The following is a 12878-nucleotide window of genomic DNA, read 5'->3' as shown; positions in this document are numbered from 1 at the left end:
TTTCAGCATGGAAGAGACCTTCAAGTATATTACTGTTGAGAAATGGAAATTTGCATATCTTTTAGCTCAAACTCAAACCATTAACACCAAATGTAGAATACTGCAATACAAATGGATGACGAAGACTTACACCTGTAAAATTACACCGGATTAACCCTAATAATCCAGACTATTGCATAAAATGTAAAGATGAAATAGGAACTCTGTTTCATCGTACTGTATATGGCATTGTGGAGAGCTGCTGTTGGTTTGGAAGGAGGTGCTTGGTGTCGTCTGTGAAATGGCCGGAAAAATATTTCTTTGTAACCAAAACTTTATTACATATATATCCTAAAAATGTGTCAGTAAATGCAAACAAAAAGAAACGTATAGATTTCAGCTTTATAAAAGCTAAACGTGTTGTAGCTTCGGTATGGAAAAATACCCAAAGACCTGTTCTTGCACAATGGATAAAGGAAAAGTCTGATAATCTTGCCCTTGAAAAATTAAAGGTAAAGCTGAGACATTAAAAAAAAAGTGTGGTCTCCTTTCAAGCGCTTTTTAAACAGATAGATAAAAATTGGATGTCTTTGGAAAGATGACTGTAATTTAAAATTCAATGTAATAATGTTTTATTTTTTTTAATTATTTGTATTTTTTATTGTATTGTATTTTATTTTATCATTTATTTTAAATGTAATTTTTGTTTAACAAATGTTGGGGTGGGAATGTTCATTCTGAAATATTAAGTTAACATTCTGTACTGTTTGCTGGGTTTTGTCATTTAATTAAAATCAATAAAAACAAAGTTGAAAAAAAAAACTATCATTTTGTTTCAATATTTAAATATTAGTTAGGGTTAGTGCAATATTTTTAAGTGTGTGCAATATACTCTAATAAGTGCAATATTTAAGTTTCTTCCAACATGTACAAAGCTATTATTAAAATCCTGAGTTGTATTTGTTAACTTTATTTAATACCGTAAACTGACATGTTTTTTTTTACCACTGTTGACAGATTATATAATTTAGTACATGTTCTGGCAATATAAGATAACTACGGGTTAATCTTAGGATTGCACTATTTTACAGTACACACACTCAACTAAGAAAGTACAATGTCATTTACAGTATTCAAGGTTGGTTCTAGGAAAGTACCTTATTACCAAGTTTATATGATGACTATGCTAAGTATGTAGTATGTGCATGCGAAACAGGACTGTAAAATAAAGTACAACACTTTTAGTTTCTGTTAGATGACACATTACCATTACAGACATACATTAACACATTATGGTAAAAGCTTAACCAAAAACACTGAACTAAATATCTGTCCAAAAAAATCTTTAAATAATACAGTAGTTCTTAAGTTTATCATCAGAAACACGAGACAGTTTTTCCAAGCAATGACGTTACTATTGCTTTTAATGAGAGCAGTTTTTTGGGGGATTGTTCTCTTTTTGCTTTACAAATCCCTTAATATTTATGCACTTTAAAGATTTTGTATGATAATTACATCAATTTAACATTTAATTATGCAGACCAAATGTAACCATAACACTTCAGACAAATTGTGTGTTTTTTTTTTGTAAAACAATGATTCACTGGTGTCTTGTGAAATGTATGAAGGATTAAATAATGTTTCAAATTAAGCAAGAGAGCATGCAGTTATTCCCATAAGAGAATATCAGAGCTCAAGACAAACAACTTTGCGGTTCACCGAGAGCACAAAAGACATGATTCAGGCATTGTGTTGCGTTGATGGGATTTATTGGTCAACACACTAAATGTCCCAGTTCACAAGGAGAGGGGTAATTTACCACAAGACAAGAACACCCTCTAGCATACACTCATACACCCACACAAACTCGCTCACACACACACCCTAACTAGTCTTACCTGTGACTCCCGCTTTCCTTAAGGTACCAACAGAGCACTAGACACATTACATGGCTTTGTAACATTGTAACCTTTTTTATCACTGTAATGTTTGTATTGTGAAAGTTCTCATCACTCATATCTTTGTTTTTTTATTTTATGTTTTTAAAAATGAGTCATTTAAATAAGATGTATCAAAAAAGGTCAAATATGATCTAGGTTACAATGCTAGAAATGCAGCTCCGATCAGGTGATTATGGGAACAAAGTGTTAAGCAGCATTTTAGGAACTCAATGGTTTGAGGGGTTCAATCCACAATCTAAAAAATATGAAAAGCACTCGCACTCCTGCACAAACGTTCACAAATAAACAAAACCAAAAGCCTGCTAATTGACATTTCCTAAAACATGTTGGTGTACTTCCCCTCAGAATGCTAGAACAGTAGTTAAATTGAGGTTGAACCAACAGAGCTCCCAAACCACTGATATATTTTGACCAAGCAACCACGCACACTCACACACAAATATATTTACACTTTTCCATTCTTATTTGCTTGCCATTAAAAGGGAAAAACGCCCTGTTTTTTTTTAATGCGCCTTCAGCGTAACGGTGTCAAATAGCAATACAACACATTGAAGAATGGCAAATAATAGCAGCCAATTTGAAAGTCCGTGGTGGTGCTGAAAGTCAGATTTTGATGCATGAGGACCCAAATGTTTTTCTTTTTTGAATTCCTGGGATTATGAAGGGCAAATCTTGAGGGCAGAGCACACAGGGCAGAACTCTCTTTGAGACTCTGATTCACTTCAACATGAAGCTCGCATCCGAAGAGAAGAGAGGAGAGGAGAGGAGAGGAGAAGAGAAGAGAAGAGAAGAGAAGAGAAGAGAAGAGAAGAGAAGAGAAGAGAAGAGATCACTCAGTAGCTTTGAGAGAGAAGGAGAGACGAGGTCGGGACTTGCCCTTCCCCAATATCATCTTCTGTTCCTCTTTCTGTTGTTTCTGCCTCTCCTGTTCAAGCTTCATGCGTTCCTCATGGATTTTCCTTTGTTCTTCTACTATACGTAGCTGATCCTCAGCCTGTAAAACAAAACACAACACATAAGCAAAAGTGACTTTTTCAAGCATTAAAAACAGTTGTCTTTGAAACCTAATATATATATAAGATTGCACTTTATTAACTATGGTATGTACTACTACAATGGTACTTCCGGGAATCCATTTGGAAATCTTAGACTACAAATTTCAGACAGGGCAGGTTCCTTTACCACTACGTAAGCTGGAAAAAACACTTCAGTCTTCACAATGACTTAACAGTGATAAACATCTAAATAACTCAAACAGATGGGGAGAACAGCTTTATGGTAAAAGAAAACCCAGAATTCTAATGACCTTGGAAAGTATTAAAATAAAATCAAAAGAATCGCCAATAAAGTGAAGAAAAAAATAACTCCTCGAGAGGCTTTAACTCCACTGGCTTGTTCTCTGCAATGGAGCCTTTTTCATTCATTAATTTCCATGACAATTGCTGTTTACTATTTACCAATATCATTTCATCAACATTTAAAAGAGATTGCACTCACAGAATGATCACAGAATTATTAACTATTACAGGAATTTCAAAGACATCTTACACTCTATACATTAGTTTTTGCTGCTTGTTTAAATGAGATATTTAAAATGTGGTTGAAACAACATTTCTTAAGGTTTTTTTGGGGACAACTTAATTGTTTTATGTTCAATCCACTTAAATTTGTAAGAATGATTGAGTTAACTTAATTGATTTGTGTTGGGACAACATGAAGGAATTGTGTGAAACCCTGCATTTTTTACAGTGTATATTACCAGCTACGATGAGTTTTTCCAGTATAGCAAATATTTCAGGACTGCAGCCATGACATCAATACCCAGAAGACTAATTCACCACCAGTGTTGCCAGATACAGCAGACTCTTTCCAACCCAAAAGCTGTCCAAAACCCGCCCAATCGTTCAAATAAAAACACCCAAAATATTATATTTATATTTAATTTATTAAATCTAAATTAACCTAGTTACTTTAAATGTCATAGTTTTTTAACCATACAGCAACCAACACAAGCAGTCACAGAACCTCAACATAACTGGATCACTTCGAAACACTGCCCCCCTCACCTACACACTACACTTAATGTTGTGCAGATTACGTTACCTATTAGTGTATGTTTTACTTTCGAATTCAGGGAATAAATTCATCTTATTTGCCGATTTAAATTCTTTTGAACATAATTAGGTGCTGCTATGTTTGTTCTTGCGGTCAATTGCAGAAAAAATGATCGATAGAAGTGTTATGATAAATCGCTGTGTGTTTAACTGCAGGCGCTGCGTGAAGCACGTGCACGCGAGGGCAAGTCAGATTTGTCTGGGGAGTCAGGTTTTGATACAACTTTCCATCAGCTCCTCTTGCAGGTGGGCCCATCCGGTTTGCAATATGCACTGGCCACTACTAACTGAATGAAGTATAAGCACACACTGTTATGTTTTGGTAACTAAGTTGCATATAAAATTTTCGTTTCAAAACGGCCCAAATTCTGTCGACCTGACAATGTCATTTTTTTTACCCGCACAATCAAATTCAAAAACGTCCAATCTGGCAACACCGTTCACCACTAATTCCTTTTAAATATTTCTTAGGGTTTTTTCTTTTTTATTGATTAATAAGGAAATTCGAGCACTTTTGTAAACAAAACTAAATGATAATTTGCTGTTTTACTTACCAACAAGACCCATAAATACTCAAATTTAAAAATGTTACGTTTAAAATGCATGCTTTTAAGTAACTAAATAAGTATGTTTGGGGTTAGGAATGTGTAAAATTTGTGGTCTACAAAAAAAGTATCCAAATATCATCAGGTTTCAGAGGTTTTTGCTAATTGTACAAATGTAACTTTAAGAAGTTTGAAGACCGATTAAGCAAAGCTTAATGAATAATTTGAAGAAAATGATACGTCAATATGTGCTCTACGATAATTTATAGGGAGCAGACAATTAAATGCTTATGGACTGACTAACTCTGCTCCATTATACTAAACTATGGAAATAGGTTTCATTGCAACTCATAGCCACACTGCGGTTATCAGATATTTTATTGTTTTCCACTGGAAAGATTTAACGATTCATAAATCAAGATGGATTAAATTGTGATGCAATCATTCATAGTCTTAGGTTCAAATTATTATGTTTTTAATTTAATGCATCTTGATTTGAAGATGCTCCTTCAATGTATTGGAAGACAAAAAAGAAAACTGAAGAATTACATTCATTTTTTCTTTCTACTAATGTATTTAGCATTAAATCCAACATTTCAATGCAATGACTTGAAATGATCTGCTATGACATAAGATATCCAAATTTCTTTGTTTATTTTGCAATAATACGGCTATTGTGAATTATTTTGGCCCCATAATTGTGTAGTTTATCATTATGGCATTTGTTTCCTGTACTTCAGAATAACTCCTATATTTTGTCAAAAAAAGACAAAAAAAAGTACCAGTTTAGCCTGAGCATCAGCAATCTTTCGGTTGTTTTCTTCCAAAATTCTCTCAAGCTCCACTCGTTTGGATTTTTCTTCCTCCTAAAGGGGAGACATGGTGACATGTTAGCAAAGGCAAGCACATCCACTGAAAGAAGTCCCCATAAACTCACGTTGCACACTCAAACATGTCTACACTTGCACAAACAGGTACACAGCGACACTCACACACTCTTTCACCCGCTCTCCACATTTCGATCTGCAGATTCAAAAGTCTGAAGCTAACCTCTATGTATGCAACAATGAGCAAAAAAACCCACCCACGGATGCATTCAATCACACCTTTAATCCCCGCCACATTATTTAGACATCCAATCATTTACACATTCATTAACATCCATACACAACAGGTATGTAAAGACAACACATCGACAACTATCGCAGAATCTCATTCGTTTGCAGATGAAAAAGGAAAAAAAAGATTAAAAAATATAGTAAAATCAGCTCGTTATCTCTCTCTCTCTATTTTTATTCTTTTTTTTAACTATCAGCATCCATAAGCAAGAAGTTTCAAAAAGAAAATGAGAGAGACAAAGAAAGATTAACTCAAATAAAGGAGAGAGTGAATAGTAGTGGCTCACCGATGCTCGTATACCTACGCCTTTCTCCTTTGACTGTGTACTGTACCTACACAACTGCTGATTAAAGGGGGTGAGTATTTACTGCCTGGTCCCGTGTGTCCCGTCCTGGACAGCGCAGCACCTCCCCTTTAAAAATCTCTGAGCTGCTAGCACGAGCTAGTGCTCTTACACAGCAACACCACATGCAGTATATATAGCAAAGTCCAGGAAAAGGAATTATGTTAATCATACAACATTACCGTGTGGGGACGTCAGGCTATTAATGTTAAACGCTGTTAAAGACTGCAAAAACACAAAGGTGGGATCATTCGTTAGAGGTGTTGGTCTGAAAACAAAAACAGTGATGTGTTGGCGTCTAAGCTCAGTGGCTTGTGTGTGTGCTGTTGTTTGTGTGTGTGTTTGCATGGGTGTGTGTATGTGTACCCGTATGCCAGCACTCCTGAGGAAAAGCAAATCGTGAGGACACAAAAGTACATTTAAAACACTGCACTTTTAATGACGTCAGAAGAACGGAAGAGTCAAAGGAAAGTGAAGTTACAAAAATAAATCAATATAAAACACAAATGACAGCAATGAAGGAGCAGCAATAGTAAGGGTGGAGCGTTTCGTGATTAATGTTGCAAATGAGGCTAAAATGTGCAAACGCTAAATCTACAATAACACAGATTCATTTAATGGTTCAGTACCAGGGCTACAGATGATGGGCACAAATCTGAAATGTACAGAAGGAGGGCACATTTCTAACCCTATTAGTGCTGAGCCACTGGATTTTGTGTGTGCTTGTGGAAGGGAATTAGTTTCCTGTTCATAACTCGTTGCGTCTTTACAATTACAGTACAGGAACCCTCCTTTACGATATGGGTGGAATTACAAGCTATGGATTAAGCAAATTAACAAATTTACGTGCGGTCTAGTGGCCCCAAAGGGTCTTGTGTGTTTGGAACAGCCGAAACAGCATTATGTCTTGACCTCTCAAGGTGTATAATGGTGGATGTTTACACTGACAGCTCATGAACAAAAACAGGCCTGGTTTGAACGCAGAGTGACCTTTTTAACAAAAGCGTTTTATTGAAGACAAACAGTTCCATACATAGGTGATAGTAAACTCATAAAAGATAGGAGTAAAAAAGGAGGAGGGTAGGGGTAGAAAATAAAAAGGAAAAGAAAAAAGATGGGAAACGTAATACTGGTCCATCACAGCCGTGGCAAAACGTTCACTTGAAACCCCCAAGAGTGCACTTGAGGTGCGTGTGATTCAGTCAAGTCACGTTGAAGTATTAGGAATAAAGTACAGAGTTATTCTGTGCAGAGCAAACTAAGACTCAATCATAAAATCCCCTTATATAAGCACCCAATGAAATCATTCCCCACGCCCAAATTGCACAAAATTTTCTTCTGTTTCTCTGACTGGCATTTCAATATCTAAAATAATTTTAGTAATCAAGAAACATGTCTAATTGTTGCCCAATTAAAAATAAATGTATTAAAAGCTTAGTCATTTTTATTTGTCATATTTCATAGGGATGCTCTGATAAATCGGCATCGGCCAATAATCACCTTTCAAGACTCAATCGGTACTCACTAATCTGGCTGATCTCATGAACCAATCACAATTGTTTGTTTATGAGTTTACAAGCAGAGGACACATAAGCACTGAAATCTCTGTACATATCAGAACTGAATGTTCTGCGTTTTCAACAATATTGCAAGTTTGTTAGTTCCTGGCTGGAAATATTAGGGAAATTAAAAAAACTACTTGAATATTTAATAATATAACTTATTGTAATATACGTATTGTAATAAGCAGTAGTTTAAGGCCACTTCCTTTTAGTAAAGAAGTAATGGATTTATAGGTGTGCATTTTGACTCCTTATGCGCTCCAAACTTCATTGAGACATGTTGAATTTTTCCTTCCATGATTTGCAATGTTTCCAAATTGCTTTATTAGTGATTTTTCTTGCCAATTTTTAATGTTTTATCTATTTTGTTCCGTAAAGTTGCTTCTGACCATGACATGATCACACTAAATGGTTATAAGTGACATGTTTAAGGAATTATATGCAACATCTTTCATTTATTCTCTGACATATTCAAGATCTCCACTTAAGTATCATACTTGGACTGAAAAAGTGCTTAATGCATTATAAAGCTTGAAGCATCAGAATCGGTACTCAGTATCAGTCGATCACCATGACAAGGAATCGGTACTCGGTATCGATGCAAAAATCCTGATCGGAGCATCCCTACTATTTGAACTTTATTTTGAAAGGTTGTCATTCGCTGCATGCAAAGTATGAGGAGTTATTCACTAATAAACCAGAAACCGCAGATGTTTGAAGTAAATTACAAGCAAATTGAGTGAACAGTTGCACTTTTGGACTTCCAAAATGTTATGTTTTCTCCATCACGGTAATAAACGAAGTATTAAAGTTCCCTAAACAACAGCTTAACCAGTCTGCTGAAAATATCTTACATGTGCTTAAAAAAATAAGCATTACTATTTACTTTCACTGCCCATTCTCTAGCAAACTACTCATCAGATGCATCTACCCTGCTGGTCCTGCAGTGTCTCGGGGGTAAACAAGTGTCAGGTTGTGGCACGGCTGTGGACGTGTGGTTTGCGGCTGAGATCCGCTGTGTTCCGAACGACCGAGCGTTACCTCTCTGGCTTTCTGGGCGTTCAGTTCAGCCTGCCTCTGCCTCTCTAGCTCCTGCAAAAGCTGTGCTTCCATGATGCGTTTGGCCTCCTCCACTCGGCGTAAGACCTCATGCTCAATCTCATCACGCCGCTTCTCAAGTTCCTCCTCCACCCGTCGCGCCACAAGCTCCTCCACACGCCTCGCCGTCTCCTCTTCGATCAGACGCTCCTCGATCTCCTGCTGGCGACTGTGGAGGATACCAGAAAGATAGCGTTACTTAATTTAACAATTCCATTTTAATATGTAATGTTATATTTTGAGTATTTTATTTATTTACCATGAACAGACTAAAATGAGGGGAAATTCTGCTATTATGATAGTTTTTTCCAATACATTTAATTAAATTTATACATTTAATTTATGCTTAAAATGAAATTAGTTTTGTTTTTGTTTTTTCAAAAAGGGAAAATTTACAAAATTTCAACAAATAATTTATTTACAAAAGATTTTTTAAATAAAAGCTGGAAATTATACAAAAAATAATTTAGTCATAAAATAGTCATAAAAACAAGCACTATATACTAAAAAATACCTGTAGGTTTTGTATATAATATTATACAAAAAAATATTTACATATTGAACATATCATATTACATAATATTACATTTTATTTACATACTAAACATATTTCGAAATCATTTTATGGATTTAGTGTGCTCTAATAACCCTGATTTGCAAGAGGCTTAGCTGGATTGACAACCTTTACCTAGCTTAAAATGCTATCAAAATTTCACAACCAAATGTCACAAACATTACAGTCTGCATTGCACAAAAGTACTGAGCCCTGAGGAGGAAACTGATACTGGTAGGGTTGACCTGTGAGATCTGCACAATTCAGAAACAAAACGAAATTATAAACCCATAAAGCAAAGTCTGTCAGTCAAAAGGATTCCTGAATACAAAAGCATGTTTCAGCTTTATTTACACTTTAAGCATGAGTAAACCATTAAGCAGAGCAAGCTGTCACACCTGGCCTTAAGATGCAACACAAAAACACAGACACAATACTGAATCAAGTGACCATAACATTGCCCAGAGCCAAAACAAAACAAAATCTACCAATCTTTTGATTTGATTTCAGTGTCATGAAACTCGATCCAGGGTCTCTCTTTGAATTTTAAAACACCCTGAATTCATTTACAATGTACTCAGGGTGAAGATCAAGCCTGGGGCTGCTTCACTTCTCTTCCGGTTCTTTCACTACATCCCCCCATTTTCCCTTCTCTTCCACAAGCCTCTTAACATTATACCGGTGGTCTCCAATCATAAAGGAGACATGTCAACAATCTGTAATGGTTACAAAGACGTATCAGCTAACATGGGCAGCAGATCTCAGTGATAAGATGACCTGATGTGTGACAGCTGACTATGAGAGTCCAAAGAGTGATGAAAGTTCCCTGAATACAGGCAGGTAATGTGACACGTCACTTTTTTGGTCACTGGCTGAGTATATTAGGTTCTTATCAATAATAAACAGTCTGGCTTCTTGAAATGTAACTGATTGAAAATTTATTCACAGGGCCATTTTATAGAAGTGTTTAAAAGATAATTCCAGAAAATCTGTGACATTTGCGACAAAGAAATGATAATTAAGACAGAATTGTAACACACAAATTTGTTATTTCAAAACATAATACTATTAATTCTCACATATATATACACACACACATATGTATGAATGCATGTATGCATACGTGTGTGTGTGTGTGCGCGCATGTTTGTTTTTTATACAAATACACACACACACATTGTATATAAATTGTATATATTTTTTATATACAGTGTATTTGTATATAAAAAAACACACGCGTGCACACACACACGTATGCATACATATATATGTGTGTGTGTGTGTGTGTCTGTGTGTATATATATATATATATATATATATATATAATTATACATATATAAACACACACAAACACACACAGATACATACACATATACATATATATATATACATATATATATATATATACATATATATATATATATATATATATATATATATATATATATATATATATATAATTATACATATATAAACACACACAAACACACACACATACATACACATATACATATATATATATACATATATATATATATATATACATATATATATATATATATATATATATATATATATATATATATATATATATATATATATATATATATATATATACATACACACATATATATACATATATATACATATATATATATTTGGCCTGTAGCAGGACTTCATGAAACATTAGACAAATATTACATCCTGCAGTTTTGCATATTGTTCCGGTATAACCTCGGTGTTATGCAATAGTTTTTGCAAAAGTATACATAATTTCATAAAATACAAATAGTTTTATCAGTGTCCTCAATTTCCTGTCAGCTCAGTTAAGTTTATCTAAATAAATAAATAAATAAATAAATAAATAAATAAATAAATAAATAAATAAAAGTGCATTTCAGTTACATCACTTGCAGGAAGTTACATCATCTCTCAACCAGGATTCAAGCAACTCAAATGTTTCTCTTCCTCTTCTAAAATGTTTTATGGTTTATGAGGTTTGACATAGAAGAGACATCGGGCAATGACAATACTGTTAACATTTTAAATGTGAATATAAAAACGATTATACAACTTTAAATAATCGGTTTGAAATGTATATATTTGACACTGTCAGCCCCGTTATTTTTCCATAGCTTTATGGTTTTGACATGCAAGTGGTTTTAACACGTGTCATCCATGTCACTTTGGTCAGGTCCTCTAAATATGCCAATTCTGTTGCTATCATTCATTTCATACAAATTATCATTTGAGATTGCATTCCTGGTTTATCTATTTTAATTGTAAATGTATTGCATTTGGACAAAACAGATGTTTTTTTGTAATCCTATGGAAGACAGTGACCAAACTACTGCGTGACAACAATTACACCGATCTCAGTAATGCCATTGGCACATTGCAATTTCTTTACATTAAGCGGTCTTCGTTTCATAAACATACTGACAAACGTAAATAATCTTACATCTTCCTCTGTCTCTCTATCTCTACTCTCCTGTCCTCCTCTTCTCTCTTCTGTTTTTCGTCGGTGTGTCTCTTGCTCAGTGTCCGGCCGAACATGTCTGTTCGGTCGGGTGGTGAGCCACCTCTGTCCCTTCTGCTGCCGGATCTTGAGCGGGACCGTCTGTTCCTCTTTAGCTCCTTCGACCTGCTCCTTTTCTTAGATTTGGATTTGGAGCGGCTCCGTTTGCGGCTGTGTTTTGAGTGTTTGGACCGGGACGAGCTGCGGCTCCTTGAACGTCCCATGTTTTGCACAAATAAATCTGAATGACGCACTAAGAAAAGTTTTATGAATGCAGCACTATCTGCGAAAACTTCATGCAATGCTGTGCGTTGGTTAAACGTAGAAATCCTTGATATAACCTCGTTTATTAGAAGTGTTTGTTGCTTTCTGCTCCAGTGAATCTGCGGAATAAAACAATATGGCGACCGCCTTCAGTCTTCCTTTTTCCCAGAATGCAACGGGCTCGGCTTGTTCCGGCTATTTTCGGGTTGACAACGAGTGAAGGACATGAGGAGAGAGAAGTGATGAAGCAGAAATCGAAGGTATCTTAATATATATTACTGTTGGTGACTGCGAATAACCAGCTATATGTTTGAAACAGCATATAACACTATATATATATATATATATATATATATATATATATATATATATATATATATATATGTATATGCGTGTATATATATATATATATATATATATATATATATATATATATATATATATATATATATACACACATATATATATACATATATATATATATATATATATATATATATATATATATATATATATATATATATATATATATATATATATATATATGTATATATATATATGTATATATATATATATGTATATATATATATATGTATATATATATATGTATATATATATATATATATATATATATATATATATATATATATATATATATATATATATATATATATATACACACATACACACACACACATCTTAACTTGTCTGTGCAGTTTTGTTGCATAAAAAAAATAAAATAATAAATTGATGCAATAAACTACAGCCTCATGATTTTTATGTTATTAAAATAATAATAATTACAACAATTAAACAAACCAA

General features: G+C 34.2%; 1 protein-coding gene across 1 annotated transcript; it reads right to left on the bottom strand.

The window, feature by feature from the left end:
- Positions 1-1726: 1726 nt before the first annotated feature.
- On the bottom strand, positions 1727-12215 carry arglu1a (arginine and glutamate rich 1a). Its single transcript, XM_056465334.1, has 4 exons — positions 11736-12215; positions 8665-8890; positions 5382-5465; positions 1727-2934 (listed from the first exon to the last, which is right to left on the bottom strand). Exons 1-4 carry the CDS (start codon positions 12014-12016, stop codon positions 2770-2772), a joined length of 756 nt encoding a protein of 251 aa, XP_056321309.1. The 5' UTR covers positions 12017-12215; the 3' UTR covers positions 1727-2769.
- Between the last annotated feature and the right edge of the window lie 663 nt (positions 12216-12878).

Source organism: Danio aesculapii, chromosome 9 (assembly GCF_903798145.1).
Source record: "Danio aesculapii chromosome 9, fDanAes4.1, whole genome shotgun sequence".
NCBI classification, from domain to species: domain Eukaryota; kingdom Metazoa; phylum Chordata; class Actinopteri; order Cypriniformes; family Danionidae; genus Danio; species Danio aesculapii.
The sequence above is the reverse complement of the archived record's forward strand: the minus strand, read 5'-3'. Positions and strand labels throughout refer to the sequence as shown.